We start from the raw sequence: 16,021 nt of genomic DNA on the forward strand, positions 1-16,021 counted from the left end.
TATAAAATTAATGATAATTAATATTTTATTTTATAAAATTGTTCGTTCAAATATTATTGGATGATTAAAAAGCATAGAGAATTTGGGCATCAACCCCTATAAATAAAACTCACCCATATTTTCAACATATACTGCTTCACTTTTTCACTCATTTACTCACTCACTCTCTTTGTTAGCTTAAGAAAATGGCAATGTTAGTGTAGGACGCGAATATGGAGAGTAGAAAAATTTTATCGGACTGTGGTATCAGGAACACAGTAATCGGATCCTGCGACTTGATGATGAGAACTCAGACTCTCTAATTTTCTGATCTAAAAGCGGACCATCCGATTTGCGCTTGTCCAAGTCACGTGTCGCTGAATGCTTGCTCCCCACAAATGGTGCCCCTTTAACACTATCAAACCGAGTCATTGCATGCGTACCAACCAAATTTACTTTCCCTTCCTTCCCCACCCAACACACAGAACTCCATCTTCTTCCTCCCTCAACGTTCTGAGCTTCTGGTGGTTTGAGAAAAAAAAAGCTAAAATGTCAAGGAAATCAAAACCTAGAAATGTTGATCGTTCAGAACTTTACATTGTAAAATATTTGAGCTATTTAAGTTTTTTTTGAATTTCTTTTTATTTTTTGCAGATTTTTTATTTTTTTTAGAAATTTAATTATATTTATGGTTGTTAGAATATTTATGGTTGTTAGGAGTTGATCTAAAGAACATATATATGAATTAGTGTATAGATTTATTGATAGAAATTTAAAAATAAATGGTTAAAGAAGGTGTAAGTGTAGTTGGTTCTTGTTTAGAGTTGTTTGTAATATAATAGATTATTAAAAAAATTAGTTTTTAAAAAATTTTGGAATAATTTTAGAAGTTATGGTTAATTGTAGAAATTTAGGAATATATGTTTAAATGTAGTTAATTGTTGTTTAGATTCTTTTTTAATAATAGATTAGAAGTAAAAAAATTAATATTAGAAATTATAGTTGTTAACTGTTGTAATTAAATTCAATATAATAGATTAGTATTAAAAATAATTTGTTTATAATTTTTTATAATAATTTTAGAAATAATAATTAATTAGTTAATTGTTATAATTAATTCTAAAAATTATAATTTTAGGATACTTTCGATGTATATTTTTTCAGAACAATGTTGATAATTTCAAATAGTAAATTACGATCTGTAAAGTATAATTTATTTACGGTTTTGGTAGTAATAACTTGTTTCCTGTTAGCCTTTTAATGTATAGAAGTATGTTATTTTAGTTGAGTTTTATTATTATTACATTGGAACATTATTAGTTAGATAGAAAGTGAAACTATGTATTAGTAACTATTATCTGCAGCAACTTAGATATAGGCTCTATGTACATTAATTAAAATTAGAGATGAAAATGTTATTACTTAGTAAATCGGATTCAATATAATTATATGTTTTTGATGGTTTCAGTGGCTAAGAGAAGGGGGTTGAATCTTAGCCCCTTTTTTCTTGATTACACTTTCTGGTCTTGGAAGAGACTTTTCTGTTTTTGTCTCGTCCCTAGCCACGAGACTTTTTATTTTTGTCTCGTTACTTGGAACGAGATATTTTTTGTTTTAGCTCCTGTGCAGTAGAAACAGAAATGGAATAGTAGAGGAAGAATATTACACCCAGATATATCCTGGTTCAGCTGCTAAGTGCAATGCAGCCTACATCCAGTCTCCATCACAACTATGATGAAATTTCACTATAATCAATCTGATTACAAACTGTAAAGTGCTAACCCAACTTACAAGGGGATTCCCACAGAATCATGAAACACAACATAGATGAACAAATGAACTCTAAGACATCTATGGCTTTTTCTTTTAATTTTGTACTATCTGCCTTTTTTCGCTCTATGCCTTTTTCATACAAACCTCACTGTTTGCCTTTTTTCCATGAGACTCAAGACATGACAAAATTAAACAGAAAAATTACAAAATAGAATACATTGAAGGAGAAGAAAATCTGTAAGCTTAGGTAGCTATGAGACTTCTGTGCCTTGAACTCTCAAATTTTCTCCCTTGAATCAAACCGTGACTGTTCACCCCTTTTATAGAGAAGAGAAGCCTTCACAGTTGAAACAAAACCAAGCTTAACTTCTTTTTCTTCAAAACAAAACCGGTTCGACCACAGAGAGAGAAGAGGTAACTCATGCAAAACCCAACATGCAAATACATCTAGTTCTTCTTTGGTCATCACTCTTCATCAATCCGAACGCTCCATCCTTGGCTTGCTTTCCAAGATGGATTTCTGGCCCTTGATGCTTCATGATGATGATGGCTTCATCTGCTCCAATCTCTGCCTCTTCTATCACTTCGCCACTCTAGCTACTTCCTATGGTGGTTGAGCAGAAACAGAGACAAGCCATGCCTCCAAATATCTCCTACTTGCTGGCCGAATCTCTTTCTTTCTTTTTAGGTATGAAGAGCTCGAGATTACCTCACCAAATCTTACCACTTTTGGTAAAAATCTCAGCCACAGCATACTTTTATTTTGTTATGTTTTCTTGCCATCATCATGATGGTCTTGAGACGTGCTCCATCTTCTTTTCGGTGAGTAGGTGTAGCTTCCATGGCATCCATTGTTTTCTGGTTAATGACCAAAGAGAAGAAAGAGATGAGAGAGAAGAAACAATCTTGGAAGAAAAGCAATTTAATGAAATAAACAAAAATTAATTGAGAAGATGTTGCTTTTACTTCCTTTAGGTAGAGTAGCGTGAAGCATAATGATTTCCATCAAATCAAAGTCAAATTCTCTCTCATGTTTCTAATGCTAGAAAATTGAATTTGAAATCCATCCAAAGAGTGAGATGGAATCCGTTGGAAGCATTTGAAGCTTTGTTTTCTTTGCTTCATGGTTTCGGACCATGCATGAGGACAAATTTTTTTTTGGGCTTGTATCAATAATGGATAAAACTGGCCCAATGAATAAAAATGATTTCAGCCATGAGCAAATGATAACATTTGCTTTCCTGATGAATTTTTGGATCAAGCATTGGATTACTAAACATGGAACATAGTTGGGTTTTGGAGCAATGAAATTCATTATGGCCTAATAAGTATCACAACAATTCAGCTACACTCATCATATGTTTTTTGCATTAAACAAAAGCTGAATGTAATTGGGCTTGCACCAGAATTTTGTTTTTGGCCCAATAATAAACTGCATCACAAAATTATTAATTAACATGTGTTAAATGAAAATCAAATTAATAATTTTGTAATTAATATAATTAATAATGTTTAGTCATCACAAATATTAATTTAGAGTTTTCCAAACTCATCAGTTTTAATGAGATTTTTAAAATTATGTATGATAATTGTGTAATTTGCATCGTGCTTTTGCTATGCTTTTGTAGGCTTCACGGATGATGACATGTGATCACCATGTCCTTCCGGATCGGTACAATGAGAGAGTGGAGGAGCATCTACAATCAACTGGGTTTTACCATGTTAGTCAGATTGGAGTAGTTCAATGTCAGAAAGCACTGGTAAATGCTTTAGTGGAAAGGTGGCACCCGGACACACATACCTTTCACCTTCCAGTTGGTGAATGTGTTGTGACACTAGAAGACGTGGCTATGATCTTTGGTCTTCCAATCGACGGCCTTCCAGTGACAGGTATAACTTTGAGTAGTTTTGAGGCCTCAGAGGCGGAGTGTCTGCATCAATTTGAGGTCGCACCGAGAAAGTCGGATTGTCGAAGAAGCGGCATAAAATTGACGTGGCTACGGGATTTAAAAGAACGGTTACAGTTGACCGATGAGAACAATATACAGGTGTACATTAAGTGCCACATCATGTTTTTGTTCGGTACGATCTTGTTTGGAGACAAGTCTGGGGCATCTGTCCACTGGAAATTTCTGTCTCTACTGAGTGATTTTGCTAGTATTGGACAGTATAGCTGGGGATCAGCCTTCCTAGCAAACCTGTACAAGAGTTTATGCAGGGCCTCACGTTTTGATTGTAAGAAAATCGATGGTCCGCTGACACTTCTACTGTGTTGGGCATAGATGCGCCTACCATATCTAGCACCGGTTCTTAGGGAACCTCACAGTTTTCTGCTTGCAAACAGGTTAGACTATCTTCCATTTACCTGGTATCTTCATGTTTAGAAACCAATTGTGTTAATGAGATGCATTATATTAGGTGGCAAAACTGGGAGCGTGGAGACCGAGTCTATACATATCTTAAGCTTGCTCATTTTAGGAAGGCCTTGGATGAACTTCAGGAAGGCCAGGTGTGTTTGCATTAACATTGTATGTGGGTCAGGTCTAGTGATTTACTTATTTGGATTTTAATTATTTGCTTGCTTTACTATTACCAGTTTTTGTGGGTTGCATATTCTGTTGATCGTGTTGATTTGGACATAATTCCTACTGACATCTACATGCACTCGGTGATTTGTAGTGCAACGGTGCCACTGGTATCTTTTGAGTGTATTGAATGGCATGCTACCGACAGGTTTAGACGACAATTCGGTTTCGTTCAGGGAGTTCCTCATCAGGAACAAAATCTAGACCGCGCACACGGAGAAGTGTTAAGTGGTCCTAAGAATATGAACTGGGCTACAGCCACGACTCATTCATTTTGGGTGATGCAGTAGACAAACAGGTATAATCACGTTTTTACTAAGGAACCCATGGCTCCATAGCAGCCATTAGATACTTATATGTACTGGTACCGTTCAAAGTATGGCGATCACTTGAACTTGTCGGATCTTGCGGTCCAAGAGAATATTGAGGGTGACCAGGTTATGGATGATGATAATGAAGAGCAAGAGCCACAGTCACCACCGCCTCCACCTCCACCGCCAGAAGAATAACCTCATTCCACAAGCCAGTATGTATATCAGACACAATTTCCTACGTCGTTCCCGATACATCAGCCACATTTTGACTCAAGAGAGGGAGGTTCTTTTAGCCAGTTGCTTGGGTTCATGGCCTCAGATGCTGGCCAAGCATAATATAGCCACCAGGCCGACTTCATGGTGGGTAGGTATTCGTTTGACGTGAGGTATTCATTTTATACCTACTCGGGTGCTTCTGGAGGGATTGTTTCTGTTGATTCTAGTAGGAGTGATGATGGTCGAGAAGTTTTTAATAGTCAAAACTCGAACCGTGTTTCAATGACTCTGATTGAAGAAAATGCTAAGACTGTTGAGCATGCATCTGATGAGTACTTAGTGGATGAGCCAGATGACGAAGAAGACGAGGAGGATGAGGAGGAAGACATGGAAGAGGAAGAGGATGAGGACATGGACTAGGATGAAGAATCCCATAATGATGCAGGTACAATTATTATGCTCATGTATGGTACGTTGGTTAAGGTTGATTAAACTTTAAACCTATTTGGTCAATTGATGATAGTATGTTTATGTATGGTATGTTTATGTACGGTTGATTATACTGCATACTTTAACTTTCTCAGTTGATGATATTATATTCATGTATGGTATGTTGGTTATGGTTGATTATACTATATACTTGCTTGGTTTGATGGTTTTATGTACAGGTGACACCTGTACTCTAGGTGAGACAGGCAAATGCTACAATCTCAGGATTGATCCACCGCGTCGTAGCGCGAGTCGATACACTCCATCTGTGTTCAAAAACGCCGCAAAGAAATGCAAGAACATCGAGAACTTTGGAAAGTGGACAGCGAGAAAGTACTTGTGTTGTAGTTAGTTTTATCTATGTATCAGTTATCTTTCTTAATGTAAACTTTAACTATTTATGTATGACTAAAGTCTCCTAAGTCCCAACTAAGTCTTGTATTGTATGTTTCAGTTGATGTTCCTTCTGTTCATTAAAGTACAATGACGCAGGTTACGATGGCAGTGTTATCAAAACCGGACCGGACCAGCCGGTTCGCTCAGAAAACTGGTGAACTAGACCGGACCGATCGGTTCGACCGGAAAACTAGTGAATCGGACCGGACTGGCCGGTTCGACCAAAGGTCAAACTCATAATGAACCGTTGAAAACCCAATGACCCAGTAGTCTGACCGGTTCGATCACCAGTTCGGTTCTGACAACTATGTACGATGGTTCAAATATAATAAAGTACGTTGACACATGTTACAATGATTCGATCACCATAAAGTACATTCACAAATGTTACACTGGTTCAGTTATCATAAAGTACATTAAAACATGTTACGATGGTTCAATTATCATAAAGTACAATGACACAAGTAGCAATGATTCATTTATCATACAAGGCATTACATAGGTTACAATGCTTCAAATATCATATACATCTACTGCGCATTATTGTCGGTACCTGAACCACCTCCCTGATGGCATCTAATATGACTGTGTCCCTCAGCTCCACATTGTCTACATCGCCTCGGACGGCGTAAGATACGTGTGTCCATCTCATTCAAAAAGCGCATCATCCTGGGCCGACCTTTAGAAATGCGTTTCAGGTACGGGTTCGGTACGAATCGAGGACCATTGTAAGAAGGCCACATAGTATGATTCCCTAGTGGCCTAAACCTAGCCCGATAAACGCGTCTAAGTTGATACATTCCACTAGATTAGTTGTCATGTGACCCCATCGGTAGCCACCGTCGAAGACCAACACATACTGTTCACGGGAAATACGGTTTAACCAGTTAGTGTACGCCTCGCCCCGCTCTCGTAAACGCTGGTAACGCACTTCATACTCGCGAACCGTCCGCGAATATCCTAAACAATATCATATACCAAACAGGAAATAAGTTTCATTAATAACAAACTTTAAAGGAATCAATGGTACCTATGTTGACGACTAGCTTTTGCATGTAGGGTGCCTTGAATTTCCTCAGAAAGTTTGACTCTATATGCTTGATGCAAAACATGTGAAAAGCTCTAAGAGGTGACCAAGCTCCGTGACTACGTTTCACAACTGCATTTATGGACTCATGTCGGTCCGATATAAGCCCCACACCATCCCGAGTCACAACATGTTGACGCGGGTTACTAAGAAAAAAGTGCCAAGCATCAGAGGTCTCTCCCTCGACAATAGCAAATGCAATCGGGACGATATTGTTGTTACCATCCTGCGAAACGGCCACTAACAAGCAACCCTTGTACTTTCCGTACAACTGAGTCCCGTCCACCTGGACAACTAGCTTACAGTGTCTGAACGCTCTAATGCAGGGGTAATAGCTCCAAAAGACTTGATGCAATACCCGAATATCACTTACCAAGTCATCCCCTTGATATGCAGGCATAGTCTCAAAATGTACGACAGCTGATGACTCCTTATGACATATGGCCTCGAACCATATGGGCAACGCTTCGTAGGACACTTCCCAATCTCCAAATATTTTTTCAACGTACTTTTGTTTTGCCAACCATGCTTTCTGATAGCTGACGGTGTAGTTGAACTTCGACTGCTCTTCTGCAATAACTGATTTTACCTTTAAAGAGGGGTCAGCCTCAACCAACGGTTTTATGGCTTCGGCAATCGTATTTGAATCCAGCTTCGAATGATCTTGAGAAATGGTTGCTCTGGTACAGTGTGACTGCCGTTGTACCTCCTAATAACCCAACAGTACTTTTTGCTGATCATGCTAACTCTGATAAGCCAATCACACCCTGACTCGTACTGTGTATACTTCGCATAAAATGTCAACAGCTCTGACTCATACACACGGTAGTCTACAGATATTCGGAGGGTATACTCCTTCATCGCCTTAATAACAGCTTCACTGGAACTGAATTCCATCCCCACGGCGAACTCACCATATGCGACAAAAGGAACTTCTGCCAGAAAGGCAGCGATACCATAAGTATTTAATACACGATTGTTTAATGACCAAAATTAAATATTAAATCATCACTCACATCATCAATAACTATATAGATAAGGTTTACATTACGTTATTATCTAAATCTCAATTACATAAAAATACAAACACATTAATACAAATTATGCTCAATAACTAAAAATAAATACTAATCTTTTAGATAACTTCATAAATACTATAACAAACAATCAGTTATAAATCCTGTATTAACTAAATAACTAAATAAATACAAATTAACTAAATAACTAAAAATAATTATTAATCACCTAAACAACTAAAAATAAATACTATAACAAATGCTCATTAATAAATCCTAATTAGCTAAATAAATACAAATTAACTAAATAACTAAAAATAAATACTAATCGCCTACATAACTTCGTCAACTTCATCAAGACTATAATAAATACTCATTAATAAATAAACTAATAAATAAACTCCAATTAACTAAGTAGCTAAACAAATATAAATTAACTAAATAACTAAAAATAAGTAACAATCGCCTAAATAACTTCGTAAATACTCTAACAAATACTTATTAATAAATCCTATTCAACATATTAACTAAATGAATACTGGACCTTAAATACTAATTAACTCAAACTCTTTTTATTTTAAACTTGTCTAAATAACCTCTTTTATAAATGCTAAACGAGTACTTGCACTCATATAGTCCGGAAACTCCGGAGCATGCATGGCTTTCAAATCTAAAATTCGCATGAAAGATGGCTCCTCAAATGGCTCTTCGTTCGCGAGTGCATTTGCAACGTCTGTCACATTCGGAGCCACACTGTCGTCGGCTTGTTTTTCATCTCCATCTTCACCAACAACTTCGTAATTGCTTTTGAACTCTTCCTCACTTTCACTATCGTAGTCTTCTCATAAAATATTTCGGTCGGTCTCAGATTGTTCGAATTCAATGTACAACTTGATGAACGAAATTTGAGCACGACTTTCAATATACATTGAAAGCATCTCTTGCATGCTTGCTTCATCCGTTACATATTTGGTCTGAAATTGGACGAATCCACCAAATACTGGTTCCGGATATCTGTATAAAATACATTATATTTTTCTTGACATCTCCAAATCTATCTTCTCAGAAATCACGCCTTTAAGCTCTTCAAATGAAATTGTGAAGGGAATAACAACATCTAACAGATCTTCACAAACAAAATTTACTCTTTCAGGTGTCTGCAACAAAATCTAACCAAAATAATACACTTTCAAAAGGACTCTATCATCCATTCTTCCCACTCACTTAAACAAAAATAGCAACTTCACCATCAACTTTTTTTTCCCAACCCAAGTAACCCCACACCAGATCCAGAGAAAGAAGAAGAGAACTCGAACAAGATGAAGAAAGTTGGATCTGGTCGGCTGTCTTTGGTTCGCATACCTTAGCAAGTATATATATACACACACAAGTCGGACCAACCGAGTTCTGTAACCTAATTTGAAAAAATTATATAATAATGAAAACGGACCGTCTGATTTCATTTACTGTAAATTAAAAAAAATTCTCAAGCAAAAATCGAAACCAGCGACTAGTATAACCAAATTAAAAAAAATCCAACAAAGAAAACAGACCATCTGTTTTGGTGAGGACATATCGCACGGTCCGATTTTTTCTATGTGCATTTCGTATACTACGAGCAAAACGGACCCTCCGATTTACTTACAAAATTTTCAAATCAAAAAACTCAGAAAGTCCAACTTCTTCCTGTCATATCTCAGCCAAAAGCTGTCCTATATTTCGGTGTAACATCCCTCATTCTATAACCCGGCACAACATCTGCCCCTCCTCCATAACAAAAAATTGAGCCAAATTTATCGCTCATAAATTAAGATAATAAAATATATATTTTATAAAAATTATAAAATTAATGATAATTAACATTTTACTTTATAAAATTGTTTGTTCAAATAATATTGGATGATTAAAAAGCGCAGAGAATGGCATCAACCCCTATAAATGAAACCCACCCATACTTCCAACATACACTGCTTCACTTCTTCACTTACTTACTCACTCACTCTCTTTGTTAGCTTAAGAAAATGGCAGTACCAGTGCTACTCCTTCTGAGCTCCTTCCTCACTGTTTTTGCTCAAGACCTTCACACTCTCCCATCCTCTTCTCCCACTCAACAACCTGCTGCATCACCTCATCACCACCACCATCCCCACCACCCACACCCTCTCTCTCCTACTTCAGCACCACTCCACTCTCCTGCTTACCCACCACACCACCACCACCACCACCACCACTCACCAGCACCGGCTCCAGTGGCCCATCACCACCTTCCACCCACACCGACCCCCACTCCTCTCCACCCACATTACAGTCCCACCCCTGCACCTGCACCTGCACACCCTCCTGTTCACTCGCCAGCTCCAGTGGCACACCCTCCGGTTTCTCCTGTTCCAAGAAGCTTTGTAGCAGTTCAAGGTGTTGTCTATGTCAAGTCCTGCAAGTATGCTTCTGTTGACACTCTCTTGGGAGCCCTACCTCTCCTTGGTTAGTCCAAAGTTTCAGCCTTTTCTTCATTTTAACACTTTATTCATCAACTACAACTACTTTTATCTTTCCTTATAACTTTTACCTTCCTCCTCTTCTATATACGCAGATCTAACAAATTACTTTCGACAAATCAAAATCAAAATCTTTTTTCCCATAATAATTTTTTTTAATGCAAGTATTATGCAGTTATGCCTTATGCGCACAAAAAAGGCCGTTAAAGTAGACAAATATATAGCGTTATTTTTAATATAACGGTTAGAACTTAAAATAGTCCTTATGATAATAGTTAAGAGTTAAATGCGCATGACAAAGACTCCAGTCAAGCGTGACCACTATCCAACCATATTTTTATTTGTTTTTATGTAAGTAATTACAATTATTTTTATAAAGTACCTTTTTTCCGTAATTGAGTGAGGGTATGGGAACTGTGAGAGAGAGAATGGTAGGTAGTGTTGGTACAGCAGAAGCTTTGTCTATTTAAGTGGTTTCATTAAAGCTGCATCTATAGTACATTGTCGTTGAGAGCAAAACGACAACAAAACGGCAAATGACGTGTGTGCCCTTTGTGTTTGCAGATGCCACTGTGAAGCTCCAATGCAACAACACAAGGTACAAGTTGGTCCAAACAGCCAAGACTGACAAGAACGGTTACTTCTTCCTTGAGGCACCAAAGTCCATAACCACCTACGGTGCTCACAAGTGCAATGTCGTGTTGGTCAGTGCGCCCAATGGGCTCAAACCCTCTAACCTCCATGGCGGTATCACCGGTGCTCTTCTAAGGCCACAGAAACCCTATGTCTCAGACTCCAAGCTTCCCTTCTTCCTCTACACTGTTGGGCCTCTTGCTTTTCAGCCCAATTGCCCAAAATGAACCAACAAATTAAATTAGTCTAAGTCGCATATGGTGTTTTTGCCTCTTTTCGGCATAATGGTGTTTCCATTTTCTAGTGCTAGAATAATTATGTTTGTATTCTAGTGTAGTGTTTCTGGGTTTCGATTATTACTATACAATAAGAGTGATAGTAATAGATGGATCTGGTTGTGATTATATTTCGTATAAAAAACTCTTGTTGTCTTTTGTTTAATCTGCCGCAGCGTCTACTTTATATTTCTCATTTATCTTTTGTCTATAAGCTATTGTTGCATTCGAAGTTTCTTTTGTCTATTTTATTAATGCCTTCCCAAATCAAAACCCTGTTTTCATATGATCTACTCTATCTCTAATCTAAGATAGCATTTATTAATTAATACCATAGTATGTATAGTTTATACTTTATAGACTATAGTACGAAAACAATACTTAATAGCTCGAAATCTTATCTGCTAATCTCTTAATTTTGTCTGAATGAATATGAAAATCTTTGTAATAAAAAATTGTCATATACCAAATACATGATTCGTGGATCACATGCTTGTGCAATAGTGTTACGGCGATAACTGTTGGACTCATTACATTTATTTAAAAAAAAATTTAGGAAGTACCAACAAATCTCTTACCATAGAGTATTAAAATACTTAAAATTTACTAGAAATGTATTAGAATAGTAAAATATTCATAAAAGTATTCTTGAATATACTAATCGTGCAAATAGCCAAATTTCAGCACAATTAATATATAGTATACTAATTGAATATGCTAATGAAAGATAAATGTTGGTTTTCTTTTCATTTTTGTTTTGCACATGATATTAAATTCATTAAACGATAAGAATAATAAGAGGAGCCCAAAAATAGAAAGAAGGTTGGAGGGTGCAACAAAGGTGAAAGCTTTTTGCATTTTTCATGAACTCGCTTCCCTTTTCCACACCTGAATCCTCATGGAAAATTTAATCCAGCTTACTCAGGGGACTTGTTCAAGTAAATTCCCCCTTTCTACTTCATTTTTTCATTTTCCCCTTTAAATTAGTTCTTTATATATATTGTTGTTTGCGCTGAACAGGCATATGGAGAAGCACAACCATGTCCTTACGGAAGCATATAGATCAATGTTGCATCAAGCCCAAAAGCTTCAGGTTCTTCTACCTTCCTCTAATTTTACGATGGTTTTGTCTTTTGGAATATTATTTTGTTTTGTGATGCTAAATTCGTAACCTAGAATTGTGGCGGCTTTGATTTTAATATCATCTTGGTTTATCAGCTCTCTGTCTCATTTGTCTATTATGCTTATATTACGGTATACATGGTTTAAACCAAGTTGTGTTGTTCTAGTGGTTAGCTCACTAGTCCGCTTAAGTGTTGGGTTCAAATCCCGCCTTGTATATGCAACAACCAATTGGCTATGGCAAACCTTAAATAGAACTTCGATCTGCGACGAATTAGTTTTTGGTCTGTCGGTTGAGAATACTGTGGAAACCAAAAAAAAAACAATATACATGGCTTCTTTGTATTTGCATTATCTGATAGTAAATTCAGCACCCCATGCATTTAGAGCATTTCATTTAAGTCTCTTGCATGATTTGTTGGGAAGCCATTCATGATTATGATATCATTTCGAAATTGTTCAATTTGCCGTGATTGCATACGTGTTTACTGTTTAGTCGATGGAGGCAGATACCAAAGCCTTTAAAAATTGTGTGTTAAGTGTTAACTAGCTCGAGTTTTAGACCTCCATATACTCTTGATCTTGCAATTTCGGTCTCTTATCTATTTCCTATTAGAATTTGTCCCCTCTTCTAATGCTGTTTACTGTCATGTTGTTTTAATTTAATTTTGTTATTTTTTTTTCTCTTCGTTTGTTAATATTCTGGGACATAATGAAGTGATGTCATTTTTTACTTTGGTGAGTAATATAAATTCGGCTGAGCATCTACAAAATCTTGAATGTCCTGAATTTTAGTGTTCTGGTTATTAGGTAGAGGAAGAAATGCTTATGCACAAGCTTTACGGAGTTATGGCAGCTCATGGTCTCGTTAAAAAGGTATGCTGATTTGCTTTATCTGGTTAGATGGTGTGGTGTTGCGAATATTCGTATTGGTTGTGTTCAAATGTAGGAATTTTTTCTGATAATGCCTCTACTTTTAGATCTGTCACTCAATATGTAAATAACAAGAAATCATGGGATACAAAACATTGAAATTCATCAATTCAAGTTGCTGAATGTGTTAAATGGCCTATTCTTATACATTATCAGTTACTAGTATTCTGAATTAGGAGGAACACGAAATAAAGTTCTCCCACAATGATATTCCTAGTAGGATGTATCATGCATGTGGAAGTATACCCATCTTTTCTAGCTTCTTTTATTTTTGGGCTGACTGATATATTTTGAGATGAAAAAAAAGTAGGTGTCAATGGGTTGAAAACCAATAGTTTAGGTATTGGAGCGGGGGAGTCCAGACCAAAATCCAAGATAGGTGGATTAGGTACTAAATTTTTTTTTGGCTAATTGTATGAATGGACCTCAAGATTGAGAGATGATATGTCAGGTTAATCTTTCAAGTTTCACGGTGATGTCACAGAATAAATGCTAATTCAATCTATTCTTATGCTAGAATTTAGCAGGCAGTACTATAAAATAATGTAGGCAGAAGGGGCCGGGAAGCAATGGAACTGTGCCCAAGTTTTGGCATATGTGTAGCTTCTACTTTGCTATTTTGGTTGCTTTGACAACTCAACTGACAGTAATTTTGTGCAGAATGATGATAATTCCAACAATCCTTATAATAGTAGAACAGCTCAACACTCCAATAGGGAAGTCAATGTAGCACAGGAGGAACAGTAGGACATAATTTTGGTTTGTTCACTCACAAATTTTGGGATCAAGGGCCAAAATCGACAATTGCCTAAGTGCACATGCAGTATGTTTCTTTGGGAAGCATTTGATTCTACATAAATAGAAGCATAGTGGTGTTCAAGAATTATAATGGAAATGAATCTGGGCCTGTGTCTAACAAAGGGTGCAATCCCTGTTACTTTTGATAGGCCTTGTGTTCTATGTGTTCCCACCAATGTCTTTCTTCGTGGAATTATTTTCAGTGTTCAAGAGAAAGGGAAGCTTTCAAGATTATATTTACTTCTGTCACCCCCCACATGGTTTTAATCATTGACAAAGGTTCTGAAGTGTCACTCTGTCAGTTAAACACTAACAGTTCATCCACTGCTACTCATGATGGTACCATATATGTTCAGAGGTGGATTATTCAAAATAAACAGTAATCTTGAAAGTTGAAACACGACTATGAACTATTTTCACTCGTACTGCATACTGCATTAAACAGAGATGGCAGAACACGAACGCTCCATTGCTGCAATGTGTTATTAAATGTGATTAAGAAAAGGTGTAATGTGTTAATTCCTTTTTCTTATGAACTGATACAAAATAGTTCTCATCAGAATGTTTGGATTGAGAAGGAGTACTTGTCATAATGTTATATATATATCCTTGAGACTCTACATGAACCTGTTATCCATGACAGGTGTGTCAATTGTGATGAAGGAAACTCAACCAATTAGCAAAGCAAGTTAGTAATGGAAATTATACTCCCATGATTCCGAAGCCTGAAGGTTGACCTTGATGCACCAACAATTTCATTAATAAAGTACAATAAACAGTTGGCATGTTCCATGATTGTTGGCCGACATGTATATGTGGGACTGGAGGAGTAGGATAATGTAGAATAGGCTAAATGAGGCAATAAGGGAGCCTAAGATAAGGGAAATGTCAACTCCTACTTAGCTCTAGCTCTAGCTCTAGCTCTAGCTCATTCCGTTTTGAAATACATGAATCCTTATCTAAAACTCACTAAAATTTGAGATCTTTATTTGATTATGTATTGTACAACAAAGATATTCTAGGTTATTATTGTACAAAAATTTGTTTAAATAATAAATAATATGAAACTCTTTTATGCTGTTAATATATGGACTTGGGTGTTATTTTTGAAAAAGATTTTTTTTAAATAGTATTTTTACAAAAGTAAAAGTGATTTTATGTTTGGATATTTCATGTAAAAAGATCTTTTTATTTATTAATTATGTTTGGATAAAATAAGATAAAAGTATTTTTTGTTTATTTACTATGTGAAAAATGTCTTTTTTTAAAGAAAAAAATCTTTAAAAAAATGTAAATTGTTACTTATCAAAAAAGATGTTTTTTTTTTAAATTTTTCTAGTACTTTAACTTTTACTATTAAAAATTTGTTAAACACATTAAAAAAATTCATTGAAAAAAGATTTTTTTTTATGGTTTTAAACGACGTACAAACAAGCGCATAATGTATAACAATTAGATTCATAATGACTGGTTCGGTAAAATGTTTGGTCAGTGAACCAAAAAACATGGTGCAAAGATCATAAAAAATTGAGTTGGTTCAGTGATTAGTGATTAGTGATTAGTTCATTAGTTTGCTTAAACGAAAAAAGAAAAACATAGATGATGGCATTTGTAATAAATCATCCATCCCATCAGGAAAAGAAAGAAAAGAAGTATGAATAAAAAGCATGTGCAGCAACATGAATGCAAGAACTTTGAGTTTTGTTAATGCGTGAGGGCTTGTCAATTCATTTGAATAAATGTTGTACTTGTCCAGACATAAATAACGGAGTCATTTTTTATGATTAGAGGAGCTCCATATGCTGCTAAGTGTTGCAAATTGCAATTTGTTTCATCGTTCATAGATTGTGGTCCCTTCCCTTTAATTCCCTCGTACCATTATGGAGTCTTTTCGATCCCTCCCTTTTTAC

At 36.2% G+C, this 16,021-nt stretch overlaps 3 protein-coding genes and 1 long non-coding RNA gene across 4 annotated transcripts; 3 read left to right on the forward strand and 1 right to left on the reverse strand.

The window, feature by feature from the left end:
• Positions 1-3,392: 3,392 nt before the first annotated feature.
• LOC107480705 (protein MAIN-LIKE 1-like) lies at positions 3,393-4,034 on the forward strand. Its single transcript, XM_016100866.1, has one exon. The coding sequence runs from the start codon at positions 3,393-3,395 to the stop codon at positions 4,032-4,034; it is 642 nt and encodes a 213-aa protein (XP_015956352.1).
• Positions 4,035-6,506: 2,472 nt separating this feature from the next.
• Positions 6,507-9,215, reverse strand: LOC107480704 (uncharacterized). Its single transcript, XM_052258470.1, has 5 exons — positions 9,140-9,215; positions 8,478-8,693; positions 7,587-7,774; positions 6,783-7,545; positions 6,507-6,712 (listed from the first exon to the last, which is right to left on the reverse strand). The coding sequence occupies exons 1-5, from the start codon at positions 9,213-9,215 to the stop codon at positions 6,507-6,509; spliced, it is 1,449 nt and encodes a 482-aa protein (XP_052114430.1).
• A 590-nt stretch (positions 9,216-9,805) lies between these two features.
• On the forward strand, positions 9,806-11,424 carry LOC107480791 (non-classical arabinogalactan protein 31). Its single transcript, XM_021139009.2, has 2 exons — positions 9,806-10,336; positions 10,915-11,424. Exons 1-2 carry the CDS (start codon positions 9,877-9,879, stop codon positions 11,208-11,210), a joined length of 756 nt encoding a protein of 251 aa, XP_020994668.1. The 5' UTR covers positions 9,806-9,876; the 3' UTR covers positions 11,211-11,424.
• A 626-nt stretch (positions 11,425-12,050) lies between these two features.
• Positions 12,051-15,195, forward strand: LOC127745745 (uncharacterized). Its single transcript, XR_008007181.1, has 4 exons — positions 12,051-12,196; positions 12,279-12,351; positions 13,191-13,256; positions 13,974-15,195. It is a non-coding gene; the product is annotated as an uncharacterized LOC127745745 (long non-coding RNA).
• The last annotated feature ends 826 nt before the right edge of the window (positions 15,196-16,021 follow it).

Source organism: Arachis duranensis, chromosome 3, assembly GCF_000817695.3.
Source record: "Arachis duranensis cultivar V14167 chromosome 3, aradu.V14167.gnm2.J7QH, whole genome shotgun sequence".
Taxonomy (NCBI): domain Eukaryota; kingdom Viridiplantae; phylum Streptophyta; class Magnoliopsida; order Fabales; family Fabaceae; genus Arachis; species Arachis duranensis.

What these genes read in the sequence shown, in the direction of transcription:
- LOC107480705 (XM_016100866.1), top strand. Translation starts at nt 3,393, where the DNA reads ATGACATGTGATCACCATGTCCTTCCGGATCGGTACAATGAGAGAGTG.
- LOC107480704 (XM_052258470.1), bottom strand. Translation starts at nt 9,215, where the DNA reads ATGCGAACCAAAGACAGCCGACCAGATCCAACTTTCTTCATCTTGTTC. An exon ending in TTCTTCTTTCTCTGGATCTG is followed by an intron (nt 8,694 to 9,139) that starts GTGTGGGGTTAC and finishes TTTTATGAGAAG; the next exon opens with ACTACGATAGTGAAAGTGAG. An exon ending in TCCGGACTATATGAGTGCAA is followed by an intron (nt 7,775 to 8,477) that starts GTACTCGTTTAG and finishes CCTTTCTGGCAG; the next exon opens with AAGTTCCTTTTGTCGCATAT.
- LOC107480791 (XM_021139009.2), top strand. Translation starts at nt 9,877, where the DNA reads ATGGCAGTACCAGTGCTACTCCTTCTGAGCTCCTTCCTCACTGTTTTT. An exon ending in GGGAGCCCTACCTCTCCTTG is followed by an intron (nt 10,337 to 10,914) that starts GTTAGTCCAAAG and finishes TTGTGTTTGCAG; the next exon opens with ATGCCACTGTGAAGCTCCAA.